General features: G+C 37.0%; 1 protein-coding gene across 9 annotated transcripts in view; it reads left to right on the forward strand.

Moving 5' to 3' along the window:
• The window catches only part of QKI (QKI, KH domain containing RNA binding), a 165,593-nt gene that overhangs the window by 132,184 nt on the left and 12,345 nt on the right, over positions 1-21,064 (forward strand). For all 9 annotated transcript variants that reach the window (XR_008234804.1, XM_052784863.1, XM_052784864.1 and 6 more), the window contains one exon: positions 20,079-20,166. Coding sequence is in view for 8 of the 9 variants with exons in the window: in XM_052784863.1 (XP_052640823.1) it covers positions 20,079-20,166 (88 nt within the window). In the remaining variant the exon portion in view is untranslated. The remainder of the gene's footprint in view (positions 1-20,078; positions 20,167-21,064) is intronic.

The following is a 21,064-nucleotide window of genomic DNA, read 5'->3' on the forward strand; positions in this document are numbered from 1 at the left end:
TGTAAAAGTGAAGAAGTCAGTTTCATATGTGGGCTTACAAAGGTTTAACTAAGGCATATCAATAAATGGGTTTCTTCTGTGGGTTATAAACAAGAGAGGAAGTAGAATCCTTATAAAACTTACAGAATAGTAGAATTTATTTAATCTTAAGGTTATACAGGTGAAAGGAAGTGAAGAAAAGTCATTCAAGATAGGTCAGTTATTAAATCTAGTATTGAGAAAGAGGGAGGTCAGGTTTGTATCCAAAGCATTCCCAGCTTTAGCAGTTACTTGGAAGTAAGGACCTCTTGGAGCCAGCACTGTCAACATACCTTATGTGTCTCAGCCAGATTCTTATGCAAAAGGGAGAGGCTTTCCTGAAAAAATTAACAAGTTGTTGTTTAGAGACAACCTATTTTGAGGTTGATATTTACCTTCCTGAAAAGGGTTATGAGATAATTTTGCACCTATGGCCATACCATTTAGTTTATGGTTCTTTAAAATGCATGTTTGGTTAACCATGCACCTGTGACTTTTTTCACTAATGAACAGCCTTGTGCAAACCAGCCACATGCATTCTGAAGTGCAGCTCACTGGCATGTATGTTGTTCACAAAGTTAAATGCCATAAAAGTCCTCAAATTCAGTGCCAAAATGGTCTAGCAGTACTTAGACAAGTATCTTTCCTTATGCTGTCTGGCTCTTTCACTGGATGGATCTACAATATTTAGTGGAACCTGAAATGCAGGCTGATCAAAACTAATCCAGATTCATTAATACAGTCCTGTCAGTAGCTAACTAGGATACATTGTTAAAACAGGTTTTCAAGAGAGAATCCCGTAACACTGAGGAGTTGTAGGCTATTTATAAAGGAGCTATGGAAGATTTAAAAATAAATAAAAGCATACAAACCTATTTTCATGTGCGCAGAACTCTTGGTAAAGAGGTCATTGCCTCCACTGGCAAAAATACTTAAGGGTTCATCAGTTGGTAATCACTATCATCTAGTGCATTTGCTCTTTCCTCCTAGCTTTCTTTTGGGTAACTCCTGTTTTTGGTGTCCGTGCTAAACCATTGGTGTAGGGTAGTTAGTCCTGCCACATTAAGGAGGGAAGAAGGTAGTATGTATAGGAGAGCATACTCAAATTTTACCTGAAGATTTAGTGCTTGTTTTTATGATCGCTTGTAAAAGATGCTAAGGTATTTTAAGATTTTTTCCAAGAGCATTTCTTCCAATGAGTTGGAAGTTGCTAGTCTAGGGAGGATGTTGGTCTTGTTAATTTATCTCAGGGAGTATGTTCTCTTGTCTGATTTTCCAGCTGCTGTACACATTTGTAATACCCATGCCTTCCCTTTTCCCACTTTTTCAAAAACGAAAGTTACCTTCCACTTCTTCAGAGTACCGAGAAAATAAATTTTATGGGAGGACAGCAAGAACACCATCTTCATTCTTTCAAGAAGACAAAATTAAGCCAGGCTTTAGGCTTTTCCAATACAATATATGTTGGTCCAGAGACAGCAAATGTTTGTTCTGTTCAACATTGAGCTGCTGTTTACATTTCAATGGAAGAGGGAACAACAGCTGGGGCAGAAGAGCAAGGGAGCAGTCATTAGTTTCCTTCACATTTTCTTGATTAAAAACGACAGGGGGGAAAAAAAGCATTGTCACAAAAATAGCCACACACCCTTTTCAAAATAGATAACGCTGTAAAAGGACCTGGGTGGCTTTTTAAAAATTGAAATGTTGTTCTGGTGACAGTGAGACAATGGGTGCTTAACCATTCAGTATAATGACACAACACACAATGTTCAGTAGCGTTTTATGTAGTTCCTTGTAATAGTCTAAGCTACAGATCATGCAGTTTATAGTAGCAATAACAGAAGAGGAATTAATTTCCTTTGAGAGGTGACTAAATATCTTCAGTAGTCAAAATGCTTAAGTTAGTGGTTCAGTTGTCTACTTTGCTGTTGTGCTCCTTGGTTTTCTCCTTCCTTAATGTTTGTTCTGCAGAACTTCTATATAGAAGATTCTTTCTCTTTGCAGTCATGGAGCCTCTCCTGTAAAAAGCCGTAATGTGAGAGTACATCCCTTCCTGTACACAAAGGTGTTGCTACTGTTCTCTACTGTGCACAGCCATTTTAATCTGAATGGGAAATCTGTCTAGGGACCGAGTACAGTAATTAGCAGTCTCTTCAGAGTGTCAGAGCAGAATTACCATTGTAATGGTTTAGCTGGAGGATAAAAGGATTGAATTTGGGTCTGCCTTCCTGCCAAACTAAATGAGTTGCCATGGGAATTTTCAAATATAAGAGGCGTTTACTTAAAGCAATTTGGCGGGTTTGAATAAACTCATAAATTACGGGTTTTAGAGGAGAGAACCCTGCTTTCTCTGGCATAGGCTGAACAGCAAAGGCGGCTGTTAGAAAGCTGCTTACATTCTTAATGAGAATAAGTTGATCCATGCTCCCGTGCAGACTATCAGCTTATTAAGGTTAAACTGTTTCTGCTAAATACAGTACAGTAAGCACATTTTGAGAGACAGAGTTTGCAACAAATCCCTGGAGTAAAAAACAAAATCTGATTGCTCTAAACATAAATTGAATTTCCTTTGCTAGATTAGATCTATTTTCAAGTAATGCTATTAAAAATGGTTCTCTGTATTGTTTCAATAAACATTAACCTGCTATTGATTTCAACTTTCCTCTGTGCATGTAATATTTATTACAACACTTGTCAAATCTGCTTCTGAAAGGGGAGGAGGGCAGTGAAGGTTTCGTTTGAAAACAAATAAGGTGCTCTGGCCCTTCGAACTGTTTTTTCGGGTCACATGTAAATGTTTTCCCAGCTCAGGCCTGCCTTCTCTCTGAAGGGAGTTGGGCTTTGACCCGCTGACTTCTTTGTCAGCACCAATGCTATTGAAATGTGAGAAGATGGACTTGGTGCTTTCACAAATGCCTCAAGTGATGAACATCACTTATGCTTGTTTAACCTTCAGTTGTGCTCAAGAAGTCAGCTGTAGTGGTAAGAACTGATGACCAGTGTTTTGTGCTGCTTGTTTGGAAGCATGTACTAATGTTCTGCCAGCCACTTAGATTTGATAACTTACAGAAGGAAATAGGGAAGCTTATACATGCTTGAATACTTTGATACTAGATTTAAAGATGTGTATTCAAGGACATGTCATACTAGGAATAGCATGCAATATTTTTCACGGAATAATTTATATTGGGTATATAGCTTAAGGCTTAAATGTTTTCTTGTGATCCTTTTTAGTATGTCTCAAATCTTTACTCATCATAACTATTGGGATATGGTGGAGGAACTAATTAAAAAGAGAGCAATACTGTAGTAATGGCAGTAATTTAGACTTTTGTTTAAAGCAGTAAAAATATGCTTAGAACTCCTTGATATAATCTTACATCACTAGCAGGAATCCTGTAAATTAGCAAAGGAAAATAGTAAATTTGTGCTGGCAATTCCATAGTTGAACAGCTGCTATGTTCTAACAAATTCCTGAACTGTTACTAATGATGCAGCTGAACCTCTGGTAGCCTCAGGGTACTGTTTCTGTGAAACTTTAGAACTATCTCCAAAGAAATTAGATGAAGACAAGAGCAGCATTTACTATTACTAATACTCAGAATTTTAGCTGTTCATTTAAAGTTACTTTGAGAAATATTGGTTCCTCATATTAATTATTTGTGCTCCAGAGTGAGTGTGCTTAAAATTGCCAGCAAATTGATTTCATCAGACTTGATCCCCACCCCCATACTTTCTTAGATGAGTTAGTAGAAGGTGACAGCAAAATTTAAAGTTATTATCTAAGTGTTTGTGAAGTGGCTTGCAAAACTGAAACTATGAATACTTCTACCCTTTGTGCTATAAGAGGGACGCATAATGATTAGAGGACCTTAGCAGCATTTAAAAAAAAAATATAGAAAAGGTAGTGCTACAGCAAACTGTTTGGGATACTGGATTGAACTGAGTGCTTCGCTTAGATCCATAGTACCAATAGCTTACCGATGCTATTTACAGAAAGCAGGCAGTAAAAAAAAAAGGGGCTTATTGGATTACAGTTTTCAAATTTCATACTCTGGTTTTTTGTTTTTTTTCCTGCATTTCAGAGTTTTGGTTCCATAGGTTGGGGGGCTTGATTGGGACCTATCTTAGTTCAAGTCTTGTGCCCTCTTCCTCACCTCCCCTCTGCTTGACTTGCACAGCCGAGGTGGAAGTAAGTGTCAATGGGAGCACAGGAACAGCTTAAAGTTTTTTCTGCCAGGTTGTGTGTTGGGATAGGGATATTTGATAATTACTGATAACTGAATCTGGGCTACATAGTATGATCTTAGTTTTGCAATACCTGGAAGCAAAGTGGGGGGAAAAGTGGAATTGCTACCTAATATTTCACTTAATTTTTTTATGAAGGGTTTTCATAACCTGAAAATCATTGATCAGTCACACCAGAAACATCCTTCTCTGGAGTGAATGAAGACATGCATCAGAGAGGTTATCTAACAGAAGATGCATCTTTTCTTTGAAGAATATTCTTTTACCTCATGAGCAGTGCAGAGAGAAACCTTGCGGTTTTATCACGTAAAAGTATTACATATAAAGAAAATCTGGACAGAAGTCAAGTTATCTATTATGTTGTCTTAGGTAAAACTGAGTTGGACCTGCTGAGTTCTGAATCTGTTTCCAACTATGGTATGTTTTCATGAGATGTGATGAGCCTGTTTAAAAGTTAGAAGCAAAAGTTCCTTTTCTTCTTCACTGTTGAATCCAACTTCAGACTACTTATTTTGTGGATGGTTATAATAAAATAACACTTGTCAGGCCTTTCCATGAGTTGATTTTATTTGCTAAATGGTAGAAAAGTAACCCACAAAATTTTCTGGTGATTTTGAGAGGTGAATCACCTTGCTGAATGTCTCACAAGCACCAGAGCACACAGAGGAAGTGTCAGGGGTATGGACACAGGAATACTGTGGTGGGGAAGAAGTCGGAAGCTGTGGAAAGTACTTGTTTCTGTGTTTAATTTGTTTTATTTCTAGGCTTCTTGGCTCCTGGTGGTCCAGGAATCCAGAGAATCAAAGAAATGTGCATTCTGCTAGACCAGTAGGGGTAGCAGCTGTTTCTTCTCAAGGCACTCCCCCTTTTCTGATAAACTCTCTTAAAGTATTTTTATCCATTCTCCATTTAATTTTGCTTCTGCTGGGGCATTGTTACAATGGCCTCTGATCTTTAGATTCCAACAGTTTGATTCTTTCTGCAATTCTTTTCACTTAGTCATTAACTGGTAAGCTTTTGGGAGCAGAAGCTATGCATGTGTATTGCTGGTATCTGAACTCCAGATCAGAATAGTGTTTATATACTGTTATGCTAAAATTAACATTGAACTCAGAGGCATGAAAATAAAATGCATTATCCTAAGGTATACAATTCTGGGCTAAAGAAAATCAGCAGTTCTCACTTAGGATAGTTCTGTAGAAGAATATAATACAGAAAAAGGAAAAAATATTAGGAAATTGATTTTTGTAGGGTCCTCACACTGTCAGATCATGCATTATTTTCAGTTTGTTAATGTGGAGCTTTGTAAGTATTGTATGTACTATTTAACTGGTATGGATTTAAAGTTGGTGGTCTAAGGTGTAAAAATGACTAGTTCAGGATGATGATGTTTTAGAAGATATTTAAAATTAGGTTTTTCCAGTGTTTTTGGAACATGGAGTGCAAGTACCAAAGAAGCTCAAAGGTTTGCAAAACATGAATGTGTATAGATATTTGTAGTAGTAAGTAAATGATTGAGATTGTAGCCTTTGTTTCTGATGAACAAATCTGCAAATGGAGAAAGTGTACTTCACATAGTTTAAGGTAACCACTAGAGGAGCGTGATTAGTACAGTTGGTCAAGGAAGCTATAATGGTATTCCTCCTCTGAAGGTCAACATCAAGAGAGAAGAAAATCAGGAAGGAGAATGATTGTAACTAAAGAGAAATGGGCAGAAACTGAGTAAAATAAAAAATAATATTGTAGGAGAAAGAGGAGTAAGAAAAATGAAATTAAATATTTTAATATGAAAATAATTCAGTTCGTTGTCAGGTGGTGGGTTCCAGTTAGAAAAGAAAAATCTGTGCTTCTAGTTTGGAAATTAGACTGCTGGGCTTCATAATTAGCAAGACTAAGACTCTAATTCCACATGCAGCTGAGTCAATTGACAGCTCTGCACAGGGGAGGTCTCAGCTCCCCTCAATCTCTCCTCCCTTATGCTGGCACACATTCGAGCCTTCCGTGAGCTCTTTCAGTTTTTTAATCTGGCAGAAAACTATTCAGTTTTTAAAAAAAAAATATTGTCTTGACAGATTAGCAGGTTGACATGGCTCAGTGATGGATACAGGAGAGCAACAGTGAGGAAAGAGTAGGATTGTGACCACCACCAGTTAAATTGGCTTAAAGTACCACAGGAGTGCCAGCGGAGAGGCCTTTTACATCTTCAAAAATAATTTTTCACTCCTTTGATAGCAGTGTAAAACCTCAGCCTAATTGTCCAGAACTAATTGGTAGCCTGGGAAAAAGTTTTAAGATAGCATTTTAATTTTTTACATTCTAGTGTTGGCTGTTGTATTTCCTAGGTAAACTTGCCTGAACATGTTTCCTCTGAAATTATTCTCCGTAAGTTTTCCATCTGATTGATTCCCATTCCATTCTCTGTTTGTTAAGGTCTCAGCTTTCTGAATTCAATCGTGCAGATACGCAGCAGCTTATTTTTTAAATTTTAATCCATTTATTTGGATTGCTTCAGAATTGCCCTAGCTTTTTAGGCCTTTTGACCTTTTTTGTCTATATTTCCATTGACTTAAGGAAAAGGACTTCTTTTGTCTCTTCCCACTGATGATGAGTAAATGAATATTCTTCAGTTACTCTCAGAGTCCAAAAATTTGCATTCCTTTTTAGGTTTGCCTCTTAATTTTTGAGCCACATCTTGTAACTGAAAGCTTTAATTGTACTTTTTCTGTTTTGATTTTTTGATTGGGGGGGGAGATGTATTTCTCTGTATAATTTTTACACACATTAAAGGAGCTTTTTAATGCAAAATACTGTGTATAAGTATATAATCCATAAAGGTAGAGAATATGTGAATTTAGGTATTATTTTGAAATATTCATGAGATTCCAGAGTTCAGAAGATTAAGAGGGACGAAGGTGATTTATCCGATTGTAGAAAATGTATTTTAGGCTGCTTTTGCTTATGGGTTTGTACTTTGTCTACTGGAATATGAAATTATAATTCTACAGTCTCTGAAAGATAGTTTAATTGTATGCATTTCAAATATCTAAGTGGAAAGAGTTGGTTTCTCCTAATGATTGGATTAGAACAATAAGTATTAAGAGAACCAGAATGTCTGAACAATATTTAAACAGATTTATACAGAAAGATGTGAAAAACAATCAAGGATGAAATCTAGAAATGGGAGAGTTTTACATGTATAACAAGGACTCAAGGATCATTCTGAAAACAGGTGGAAATTGCATATCAATATGCGGTTCACAATACAATATAGAGTGAGAGTGATGGGCAAGGCACTTGTAGTGAATGTGTAGTAAGAAAGTAAGTTACTACTTGGAACAGTTTGGTGTTATTAGGGTGGATTTCTTTTTTTAATATTAATATTGCTTGTTTTCCGCAAAGTTGATAAAATAGCATTTGGCATTTAAGGTTAGTTGGAAGGCTACAAGGGAGATCCTATGTAGAAATATTGTAGGATTATCCTATCAAGAATGGTTTCCTGAGCATGACATGACAACATTGATCCAGGGTGGCTTGATGACTGCAGTTTGTTTCAGTTCAGGTACTCAGCTGCTTAGAAAATCAAAAAGGAAAACCATTAATACCAGTTTTGGTATAATATCTGATCCAGAGACTGTAGCAAGCTGTTCAGATACAACACTATAAAATATGTGAAGATCAGCAACAAATAGAAGCGCAGAAATCTTTATTATTTCTGTCCTGATATATAGCCTTGAACTTGCAGTGAAATTTGATCAAATTTATACTGTGAGTCCTGCTAAATGGTTACTTAAGTGTAGTGTCTGTTTCTGCTGAGGAGGCAGATTTTTAAATTAGTGTGTAGAGCAGCAGGGAAGGATGGTGAAATTAATTATTTAAGATAGGCCTGATGCATACTTCTCTCATTCTAGGACAGAAAATTAGACTTAAAGAACTTAATTGTTTTGTCATGTAGGTTCATGTAATTATTATATAGAAAACAAATGCTAATTAGTCAATTCTGGTAACATAGCATTTTAGGACAGAAGAAGTGAAAAAGTCTGGTCAATAATTTCTTTGGGGACTTTCCAGTAGGTTAACCAGTCCTTTATTTTGTCAAGTCTCTCACTGATACTCAGACACCTCATGATCCCAGTCCCTTCTGGAGAGAAGATGACATCTTTGTTATACTACAGTCTCTTTTCTGTATGTGAACTGTGGTTACCTATAATTGCTTGTGCGAGATACAGTTCTGAAACATGGCCCACATACAAAAATGGTAGATGCTGTTATTTATGCAAGGCATCTGAATAGTCTTGGGTGGGAAAAAAAATCAAAAATGTGTAGGTTTTGCCCCAGACTCCAGAAAACACTTTTTATGGAAACTGTGGTGGGTTTGTTTTTTCTTTGTTTGTTTGTTTTTTGGGGGTAGTTTGTTGTTGATGTTGTTGTTTTGGTTTTGTTTGGGAGGGGGTGGGGGGTGTTTTTTTTTAATTGAACAACAACAGGTTTAGGAAAGTTTCTCTAACTATGCTATATATATAAATTGTTGAAATCTATATTTCTTGTGCAAATTGGTATATAATGGAAAGTTATTTTTATTGCAAATGAGTAACCTTTTTTCAGAATATAAGTTGTTTTTTTAAAGCGCTAGTAATACTTTTAAAACTAAATTATTGTTACTGTTAATGTCTCCTAATTTTAATATTAAGGATTTATAATCTGCCCTTAAAACATATAGCAGAATAAAATTTTATATACAAAGTTGAATATCATAAGGAACTTCTTTTGTGTTACTATCTTATGGAAAATAGGTGGTTCTTATTCGTCAAAATCTGGATGTTAAAAACTGACTTTTAAGTATGTGATAAATTCCCGAAGCCAAAGAGGTGAATATCTTGAAACAAGAAGCTGGTTTAATTTTCTTTAACACAATCAGTGGGTCTTACTCCAGCTTCAAGTTCATTTTTTTTTTTCCCAAGAACTATAATGAATAATTAAAGTAAGACTTGCATATGTTTGAATTATTCTGGATGATTACACTGGAAAATTATGTGACTGCATTAAAATAAAAAAGTCAAATTATTATCACTTCTGCTATTGTGGAGTAGTTACAAGAAACTGAAATATGGTGCATGAGTTTTAATGATTTACTAAGAATCCACTAATCTTTTGTAACTAAAGTTGCTAAGATTGAAGGAATTTATTACAAAATGAAAATCTGTTGCATGTATATTTTTCTGCGATACTTACAAATTCAAAAGTCTTTTGGCTCAATGTATGAGACTTGGCCTTGTAAGGCTTCTAAAATTATTTGTCATGCTAAATTTGTGTTATGTAGAAATAAAATAATGCTACATACTGATAGAAGAAACTTTCCTGCCTTCCCTCGGCTCCTACGTGACAGCACGAATAAACGCGCAGGGCTAGCTGGGGTCCACGCCGCCTTTTGTCAGTTTATCATCGGACGAGTGCTTTAATAGCTGATGCTCTCACCTGATGCGCAACTCACAGTACGCACGTAGGGCTGCTCCTCGGCAGCACAGGCTCCTAGCAGCAGCCTTCAGCAGCAAGAATCGCTCGCCTTTCGTTCTCAGGGCAGGCAGGGGGTTACGGGGCCGGCGAGATGGGCACGAGTTGCGGCTCTGTGTGTGAGTAGGGGCATGTGGTGGGCCCAGCAGTGCGGCTCCCTGGGGAAGAAGAGGCTCTCCTCAAAGGCCCTTTGTGCCAGCCTCTGCCAGGCAGCGCCCAGTTCTCCCTCCTGTCTCTGGAAAATAAGCATTGGCTGGTCTCTAAAAGCTGAAAAGAAAGCTCAATAAATAGCAAAGAAAGCCTTCTCCCTAGCAACACGCTGCCTTGAGCAGCTTGAGCCTTCAAACGGAAGGTCATATGATTGACATATTGGTCCCCTAAAGAGAGTGCACACAATTCGTTTTTTCACTTCTCTGTATTTTTAAGCTGTGTGAAAGCGGGTTTTAGCCAGCCGCACAAGAGAGGAGACTAGCCGGCTGGAATACTACCACCCCCTCCTTTTGGACTTCATCAGCTCTGAGAGTTCAAGAAGAACAGGGGAAGCATCTGTTTAGAGTACCAGTAAAATGCACGTAAGACATAGATGTGATGATATATTCAACTGAGCTATGGGTTGCTCGTATACTTGTAAGCAGCTGGAAGTAATTGTGAGCTTTTAGTACTCATTCACTTTTTAGCAGCTGTGGAGAATTACTGAAAGTACATACTTTTAAACTTCCAATGTTGTGTTTCCTCAGCTGGACTAGAAATTTAAAACTTAGGTCAGTTGAATTCTGGGGCATCTTACATTAAAAAAAAAAAAATTTAGATGGTAGCTTTATACAGAGTTCTAAATTAAACGGTCATTAGACAACTCCACATTAGGGGTTGCGTGTGCAGAAAGACAGGGTCAACAACACTGTGCCTTTGCACTTCCTTTTATTTTGAAAATAAAACCATTTATGCAAATGTTTTACAAAAGGGAGTGTAGGTGAAATGCAGAAACAATTCTTCTAATCACTTTTAGCACTCAGGAGCCTTGTTGAAAATGTGACTACAGCAGTAAGTGTGACAGTCTAAGAAGCTATTGGAAGACCACTGCTCCCTGAATACTAACATTTTATAATTGGATAAGCCTAAACATTCATGGTTTTGCTCTGTGTTGTAATACATGAATTTATTTTAAGTAGTCAATATTACCTTTTCAGGACATCTCAAGTTGAAGATAAAAATGTCTTAGAAGTTACTACTGCAGCTTGAATTCCCATGTGGTAGTCTGCAGTCCTGAATCCTGTGTTTAATGAAACATGTAAGAGAAGGAACATTTGAAAGATGTGTGCCAATTCACAGCAACAGTCTTTGTACTCCTTGTCACCAGCAGTTAGTTTTCCTTTGTTACTCTAAAGAGAGAGATTTCTCACGTTCTTTCTAGGTTACTAAATTTGATATGAAAAGCCATTTTTCTTAATTTTTTTTTTATTATTTCTGTGTGGAAACAGATTAAAAACATAATGGATATGGTTTCCATATGAAAACATGGGGTCATATTTCAGTACCATTTTGAGAATGAAAGGCTTTGTTTATGTACTAAAACATTAGCATAGTTAGAAACAAAATTAGCTGGCACTGGTAGAGTTTGCAACAAAATACTAGTTTTGAAACCCCTTAATGGGGTTGGGTTTGTTGTGTGTTGTGTCCTGTCCCATCCCTACCCCCCCACAATATCTTGAGTTCACTGTCTTTGCACTTAAGGGAAATTTACAGCCATTCAGAGTGTATAAACTTAAACTTTGAATAGAAATCTCCTGGGATGACAGAGGAAAAATAAATGGTACAAGTCAGGCCAGGCTTAACTACAAGTATTTTAATTCATCATTCCATTGTTACGTTTCTAACAATGGCCTCTAATCTGTACTTATTAGAACAACCACCTTGATCGTAGTACTTGTGTAGCGTAAGTTGATTAAATTATTTTTATAATTAACTTAAAACTCAGGATGCGTTAAAGCACTTGTCCCAATATAAGTGGAGTGTGTCAGTGCAGTCTCAAAGTGTTTTGGCACCGTTCAGTCTGTTCAAAAGGCTACCACTGGAAAAAAGACCTGCATAATATAGGTCATGTTTGATTTCTGCTCTGTTCAGATTCCTAGATGTTCATGGTACCCCAGATGCTGCTGGTAGAGCCATATGTGGGCAATTTGTAGCAGACGCTAGCCTGGTAGTATCTCATTCAGTGTGCTTATGGTTTAGCTCCTGCTTTCAGAATTAAACTAATCAGTGAGGAGGAATTTTGAATGTTTAGCATTCCAAAATCAGAAATACCAAAACTAAAGTGTTTAGCTCTGAAAGTTTTTTACTGGGCTTGCACATTGCGTAAAATAGATCTAATGGTTATTTCATTTGAATCTTAATAAAAATGTTAGCAAAAGTCTATGCTAACAAGTAAATCTTGTATTTCAGTATAATTCTGTCTTTTTGAAAACATTTTAGAAGGTACTGTATAAATGTTTTTTTTCTTTTAGGGTTTTGGGGGGGTTGGTGTATATGTATGTTGTGAAAGAGGCATTCCTATTCTGGAGCTTTATGAATTGCTGAAGCTGTTCTGTGTGGTGTATAGAGATTCTTAACACTGATTTTATTAACACCATTAAAAGGTTGAGGTGTGAGCGAAAGAGGAATAATAATTTAAAAAAAAAGGCTAAAAAAAAAGCACATTCTGGAATGAAGTATTTTTGAGTGTCTAATATAACTGACCCAAGGGACCTTATTTCCTTGAAAGCCCAAAACCCTGTGATTTAAAGACGAGCCCATCACGTCTGTCCTAAAGAAATGTTGGGACAGATGTAAAAATCTGTTAAGGTCAAGCAGAATGCTACTGGTGATTCCTCCTCCCCCACAATGTATTAACAACTAGAACCCAGAGGGTATATGGTGGAGCAAACCTGTGACTTTCACTGATGCTGTATTTCAGTCTGGCTTATAAAATGCACTACATGCTGATTTTCTGTACCTTATCTGTATTTTCTTCTTGCAGAAATGGAAGGTGGGGGAGGGAGGGCATAAGGACTCTCGAAAATATTACTGGTAAGCCAAGTATCATGATTAAACAGGGATATGTCAGATAAGATGATGGGAAGTGTAAAAAGATACGCTGCCTTTTCCCCCTAGTGTATCTTTAACATTATGACCAATGAATTTGTCAAGTGAAACAGCACAGTCTTCTTTGCATATCATTTGAACTGAGAGCTTGCTTTGAAGAAGATAAGCAGACTATGTTGCCCAGAAGAAATAATGATGCTAATTTATCTTTGCCTGTCCTCATAGACATAGCAGTGTGCATTGGTGTTGAAAAGGAAATAGAGAAATAACTGAGCTATAGCTTGCCACCTATTCAATGCCACAGTGTTGTTAATGGCATACAGAGCTCTAAGAAATATGGCTGGCCTTAAAGTAGTGATTTATTTTACTTTGTCTCAAAAGTATTTTGAAAATTTTCCTCTGATATAGGAATAGCTGCCAAATTATGCCAGAAAAGACCTCTTCAGCAAATTCTCCTCAGCACGAACAAAGCTACGTTGTAGGCTTCCTGCTCCGTCACCGTCAGGCATGTGTAATCAAGGATGAGAAAGTCTAAGTAACACATGTTTACGAACAACTTCTAACTATCCATATTTACATTCTGGGCATGGGAAACTTGGGAGTCTTTGTCAAATATTTTGAGGAGAAGGGATGACAGGATGTTTTCCTTAACACTGAGTAATAGAGTAACTTACCAGAAGTAAAAGCCTTTGCAAAAGTGAAATCTGATGTCTTGCAGTGGGTAATTGATTAATAGTTTAAGTATTCACATTCAGATTCTTTTAAAAAGCTCTTTTCTTTGTGTTTTACATCTAGTTACCTGTCATCTTGCCTAGGATTTCATTGCCATAGATACTTCAGTCTTTTAACAACTTAGATATAAAAAAAAGACCTTGCAAACATAGAATAGATTTTAAGCGTGTATACCTTAGCTTCAAGAATTCCAATGTGTTCTAGCCTATGATCTTTTATAATACATTTCACTATATATTGATGTCTGAGATCTGTTTTTTGGTTTAATACGTGTATGTCTAGGAATTTGTAGTATATTGTTTGTGAGGTTTTTTTGTTTATAAATTACGAATAGAAGGTTTTTGTCCCTGAATGGAGACATTCATGTGTAAAGGCTCTTTGACTGGCGCATGGTATGTTAGGAATACTTACTGATCTACAAGTGAATTGCAGTGGAACATTTTTCTTTGTCAGGGAGATAAAAGCATTCTAGAGCCTGGAGAGTCCAGGGAGTGTCACAGCACAAGTCTCTAAGCTGCAGCTGTGCGGCTGTATAGCAGCTGGGGACTGTAGGAAGGCAGGGTGACAGACCCCTGAGGGGCTGCAGTGCCTCCTGGACAAGAAGGGTAAGACCAGTAACACTAAAATAGTTCAGTGGTGCTATTGTGTTTTACCAAAGTTCATATTAAATTAATAAATTGTAGGTGGCTTATACTATACAGATAGGCAGTTCAAAGAATAATGAAAGTCTTTGTATTTAATATGTGTATTTCCAGAGGTACGGTAGTAGGAGAGTTATGTTTATTGTATGTGGCAACTGTAAATGACTTTTCTATTTGAGGAATAGTTCTAAGTATCTGTTCTTGTTCATTAGTATAGGGTTCTTCCGTAACTGCCAAGTTCTCTGCCCTTCTGTTTGGAGCATGTGTACCATTATTTAATGCCTTACCATACTAAAAAATACAATGTGTTATTGGAAAAATTCTCTACCTGAAGTAAATGTGGAGAAAAGCATATGGACTTGGACAAAATGTGGTAACTGGAAGAGGTCTCTCCAGGGGTGGCAGGAAAGGTGCCAAGCTGCTGTTGGGTATTGCTGTTTAACCAGAGGTGGTGTGGGGCAGGCAGGTAGTCTGCATGAATCCATCGTTGTGCTTCACCATCGTTTCCTCTTCCCACTTGCTTCTCCTGCTCTGAACCTGAAAGGATAGCCCTGGAACAGCTTATAAAGGACTGCTCCCTTAACCAGAGCCAGACTTGGCTGTATTTGGGGCAAGATAAAACTGTCTGCAGCCTTTCCTAGGGTTGGGCTCAGTTCACTTCATGAGAATTCAGCTGAAGTGCAGGGATGCATGACTGGATTGAAAAAATGTCGTCCAGAATGCATGATATTTGGAAGCTAGACTGTCAATGAAGGTCACTAACACCACCTAAATAAGTGTATCTATATTATTATGAATGTAGGAAAAAAGTATATTTGTTATATTTTCCAAAGCAGTTACTTTAAAAGGAAAATGGGCATTATACAGGGAAAGTATATATGTTTGTACAGAAGTGCTGAAAGCCTTCCCTGCCAGCGTTGGTAATAATGAGAATCAGAGTACGTTCTGAGACTTAGCTGGGTAAGACTGTGAGGCTCAAGAAGCTTTATCAGGATAAGGTATCCCTGCTATCATACAAGTGAGGGGATCGTTTGGTTTGTGAATTAACTCAGCAGCAGTCCCCTTCCATGTGGGTCAGTTTGGGTCCAGCAGCAGTATGGCAGGGCAGTATGGGCACGGACTGGCTCCGCTGGATGCTACCTCGTGGATCTCTGCTCCGTACTAAACGTTACTACTTGATCCTTCTTTTCTTTTAAGATAGTATCTTTCTTTCCTTCTCTACTGTAATTTGTTATAGCCTTCTTAGAGTTGCCTGTACACAGAATCTAACAGTCTACCTGTCACCTCTGAAGACTGTTGTCATCTTCTGAAGTCCTTAATTGACATAGCACAGTGAATGTGCTTCCGTTCGGGGTCTGTATGCCTGTCTGTCTTCCACCTTGATACCGTATCTGTCTAGTGTGTCTGTTTTGTGTATAAATAAGAAGTTAAACTGTATGATACTCTTAAGGGCGTACTGTATGCATATGAGAATCTGAGGCATTTAAGTGCCTAATAATAATTTCAGAAGCATTAGTTAAACAAAAGAATTCTCTGAGGATCTTGGGGTATCTGAGGTTGAACTATAGCTTGAACATTGATAATGAAAAGAAATTATTAAAAAAATTAAATGGAGTGCTTTATTTGAGCTCCCTATTCATGAAACAAGCCCTTACTAATAGCAGTTTACTACATAACTGCATTCCTTTTTTTTTTTTTTTTCTTTTTTTTTAAACACAATATTTCCCAATGTAGGAGACGGAATTGTGATTTTAGCTGGGCATCACTGTGGTCAGCATTGTGTATTTCATTTGAAATCGTTTTATTTTGGGAAGTGTTTCTCCAGAGACTTCACGTAGGTGGGTGGCACTTGGAGTTGTTACTAGTGTTTTGACCCTTGTGACTATTATTCCTACTCTGATGAAGATTAGAAAACAAGTTACTTAAAATGATAGTGGTCACTGGCATTTGGTCTCCTTCAGGTGTTTTGATTGCTGGCCCAAGTAGAGCTGAGGTACTGTGAGGAGTACTGGCCGTGTGTTCGCAGAATGGTAACTGCTGCTGTCTGCGCACAGTTGGCTTTGTTAGGATTTACTGCTCGCATCTCTTCAGTATTTGTATTCAGTGAGCAGCTGCAAGTGCTTACGTTTAAAGAATTATGTTTCAAGATACCATTTAAGGTTTTTTCTTAATCTGCATGTTATATTGTACATGAGAAATACAAGGAAAGCACTGGAGATTTAAGAGGATGAGAGGTTTGAGTCAATCACTTGAGCTTCAACTTAGTAATGCAAATCTGGCTTTAAGTGACCTTATTGATGTTTGCTCAAAGTAGCTTCCTTTTGGTACAAATGACTGAGCTTTGTTGTAGCTATTGTACAGGTAATGTACTGTCCCTTTAGAGATTGCCTTTGTGTCCCTGATGCAACCTCTCTTTGCTTGAACAGAGAGTGCCTGCAGACATGCCTGGAGCTAAGATAGATTGCATCGGTGTGCCTCATTTCATCATCTGTCAGCAACGGAGAGAGAGGATAGGGCAGGCAAAGACATGTGCCCATTGCTCCAGCCCAGCTCTTGGAAATTGGAGGGTTTGGCTGTTGGCAAATAATGTTCAAGCGGAGAGCTTGATACCAGAGAAGGAAGGACGTGACAGCGTATTGAAAGGGTCCTGACCACTTCTGTGACTTAGGCCTTGAAGGGAGGTGGCAAGCGGCTGCTGCAGATTTAGGGGCTGAGGGGGGAGCAGGATTTGGAGCGGTACTGGCAGGGTGGTACAATTAGTGCCGAGCACCCGTGTCTTGAGGAGATGGTATTGTGTAACGAACAGTGCCATCTTCTGGGAGGAGCGGGAATGATGACCTTGTGGTCTGCGTGAAAGATGTTTTTTAAGTGGTTTTATGTTTGTTTGGGGGTTGGTTGGTTTGTTTGTTTGTTTGGGTTGGGGTTTTTTTCTCTCTAATAAATGCTTTGAAAAACAAAATAACAGAAGTTGAAAGATAGTGTTAATGTCTAGTAATGCAAGTCCACATCTCACACTGGTGAATTATCACCGATACAGTCTTTAAGGAAAAGTTTTAAACAATGTTTTGGAGTCTGTCTAAAAGAACAAAAGTTTATCAGCTGCTGAGCAGTACTCCAGAGAAGTAAATCTCAAAAATAAAAGTTAAGCACTTGGTCTGCTTTGTATGCTGAAGCCCATTACTATTTTTGTAAACATACTTTGTAAAACCTAAATAATTGCAACATCTTTTCTCATAGGAAGCATAGTGACCTATAGGCAAATGTTAGAGATCCAAAGTAAGAATGTTTACTTTGTCTTTTATTGCTTTTAAGTTGTTTTAATGCCTCTTTTTGGGGATGTCAGAAGGGAAGAAATGTTTTCTGTCTTAAAATTATTATCCTATAAATAGTTACATTTGGGAAGTATTCACTGTGGTGCAAAATCTGGGATTAGAGTTACTAAAATTATCCTAGCAAGTGGAATGTAAGATTCAGCATTTACTGAGACTCATTAATGGTGCCAGATCAATCACCTGAACTCTTATTTGGAGGAAGTGAGCAATTTTAGTAACTTTAATGGAACTGTATGGGAGATGCAGGTGACATTGTGAGGAGGGTTTGGGTTTTTTTGCACACTTTCAATTAAATAAATAAATAAAGGAGCCCAAGCAAAAAGCCAATAACAAAGTATAACCATTATGGGGGAGGGGAAAAGAGGAAACAATGTGTTAAAAATCTTTATTACTGAAATAAATTAGATAAGGTATATCCAAAATGACAAGAATTTGTGAGCTCTGGATAGGCTGATAGATTTGGAATTGGTTTTATTGCATCATGATTGTCTAGGTAATTTACCAGTAAAGATGCAAAGGAATAATAGTTTCTAAAAACAAATACATTTTTTGCATGTAAATTGTAAGTCTGAATATCTCACGTTAAGCATGCTATAATCAGGACATTTTGTATTCCAGAGGGTCTCATTTTAATGACTATGGAGTCTGAGGTTTCTGGATAGTACAGTGCTTAACTGTACAATTAATTTGTAGTTAAAATGGTAATTGAATGTGTATTTACTTTTTCAATATTAGTGTTAACTTGGTCTGTCACACAGTACTTAATATATAAAGAAAATGTCTAACTTTCAGTATATTCTGAATGTTTAACAACAACATAAATTGTTACTGTGTGTAATCTTTGTGTTTATGCAAGTTCTCAGTATTAGAGTTAGGACTTTCATTTCTGACATCTGAAAGTAATTTAGTGTTGACCCATCTTACCGTGTTGCTTTTAAGTTGTTGACAAAAATCAGATGTTAAAGTTTCCATTGCAATGGGTGGTGGTCCGTGAGCATACCTCACGCCAAATACTATAGTTGCTTAGATACAATTTTAAAACTTTTTTTGTCTTGTAATTTAGTAAATTACTTCTCCGTAGTTTGGGAGTAAAGTATGTATAACAATATTTTGCTGCAAACTAGCCTGAAAAAATATTTTCCTGTACATTTGGAACACTGTGTGTAGATAATCCTATTAACTCTTACCTAGTTTGAGATGGATGTTTCACTGGTACAGTGCTGTAATGGACACAAAGTTATTTAATAGAATTTTTTTGGCTATGGGTGGTGATTGCTATTCTTTGTGGCTTTTAATTCTGGTTTTTTTGTAATCGCTCATGCTCTTGGAAGTCCTAGTTCAAACCATCTGTAAGAGTTGTAGTTTAAGACAGGTGAACAACTTTCTCTGAAATCAGACTTTAAGATTTTCAAAGTGGATGGCACAGTACGTTATTATCCAGGTTCCCATTAACTTGGAAAGTGCTGTTCCAAATATCTGGAAAACATTGTGTGAATAGACAAGATAAGTAAAAATACAAGAAACCCTGTTTAGCAAAGGAGGAATGCAATGCAGATGACACTGAAGCTGCCCTCTTTTCCAGCTGACTGAGAATTTCAGCAGTGGCATTCAATACAAGAAGCAAGGTGGTAACTTAACATCAAAGTAGATGCTGACCCATCTCTCTTAGGTTTCATATATCACAATCTTGTTTTCTGCTTGATAGGATGTAGACTAAACAAATAGTAATATTTCTGGAAAGACAGATGAGAAAATGTCTGGTCTTAAAACAAAAATTGGACTAACTAGAAATATTTTTGTTAGTAACTGAAAAAGTGAGCTTTTGCACTGAATGCTTGCATAATGTTTATGCAAGCTGCAGGATACCAGTGGAGTAGATAACTTCAGGGAAGTAATTTATATTGAAGCAAAACCAAGAATAATGTATACTGTGTAAATAGTAGTTATATCAGAATCAGAATACATCTGCATGTGCCAGAATTATGAATTCTACCTTACAGCAGTTGTTGATGTCCTGTTTGGAAAGCTACTTGAAGTTTGTTGTTTATTTTTTGTTTGTGGCTGCCCCCCACCCTGTAGTCAGTATCAACTACAGTGGAGCAAGTTACAATAAATTGAAGTTGCTTAAAATTCGTGGTGTCTATTCTTCCTCTAGCCCAATAATACAATTTTTTAAAAGATCCCTTTAGGGTTACATGAAAATGTTTACTAAAACTTGAGAAAAAATTTCCTTAAACAATTTCTATCAAACATGACTTAGACTTAACCTATTTTAATAATTTATGGTATGAGCCTTTTTCAAAACTCTTGTTAAGATATTTGTTAACACCACTTAATGATAGACAACAGGCAACTTGCACTTAATTTTAAGGAAAGTTGATAAAGCTGACTGGTTTTGTGACTAATGGTAAGCAGGTACTTTGCTTGGTTAAAACTTGATGGCATTTTATTCTAGGTCCCTTAGATCTTGTGCACTAGTGAATTAATAAGCCTGGCTTTCTTCCCATCTTTTCACACGCAGGCAGAAGGAGAAGACAGCCTTAAAAAGATGCAGCTGATGGAGCTTGCAATTCTGAATGGCACCTACAGAGATGCCAACATCAAATCACGTAAGCATGTCATAAGCTTGAGGGTCAATGCTGTAGTGATGTTTGCAGGTTTTGATTCCTAAAGCTACTTTTTGGAAAATGTACAGTAGCAACTGTGTTGGAGAATGAAACGCAGTAAAAACCCAACAAAACAGTAGGTAGCTGTTGCAAAAGATCAACTTTCTGGAGATAAGTGATGTCAGTTATGGGGTTTTTTTGTTTGTTCTTCCCCTCCCCCCCCCCTTTTTTTTTTTTCTAAAACTGTATGTCTGGGTTGAAATATTTACAAATACATAGTTTAAAAAAATTCAACCCTTAAGCCAGATTTTTCTATTTTACAGTCATTTTTTCCTTGATTCATATAAAGGACAATTGACTCCTTTTCAATTTTATTTTTAGAGATTTAATTTGAAAATGTTACAGATGTTCAGGATACTGTGAATACATTTTTCTGTATTATATTCCTTCCTTTCATCTTGCTTGCATGTGTCCCCCAATGTTATGTTTTCCAACAATTCATCAACCGATTTCACAGCTGAGTTCACAGGGATCAGTAATGTAATGAGCCATTTTTACGATTTCTTCCATTACATTTGTGTGAAAATGCTTTTGCAAACGCATGTATGCACAGGTTTACACTTGAAAATTAATTACACACACCTACTAATGAAAGCATATAGCTATTATGTGTGATACAAATTATTTTCTCTAGTTGAAAATCTGATTTCTCCTCCTGAAAATGTAGTTGCTGATACTGTTCCAAAGTAAATTTGAGCTGTAGCTGTGATACAGATGTCAAGTGTAAGCACAGTTAAATCAGTCTTTTCACTAAGGGCCTACTGATATTTGCAAATTTGTTTCTCCACACAGTCACCATTTCAATGTTGAATATGTTTAAAGGTTGGAATGCAGTTAGGTC

This window comes from Harpia harpyja, chromosome 4, assembly GCF_026419915.1.
Source record: "Harpia harpyja isolate bHarHar1 chromosome 4, bHarHar1 primary haplotype, whole genome shotgun sequence".
Taxonomy (NCBI): domain Eukaryota; kingdom Metazoa; phylum Chordata; class Aves; order Accipitriformes; family Accipitridae; genus Harpia; species Harpia harpyja.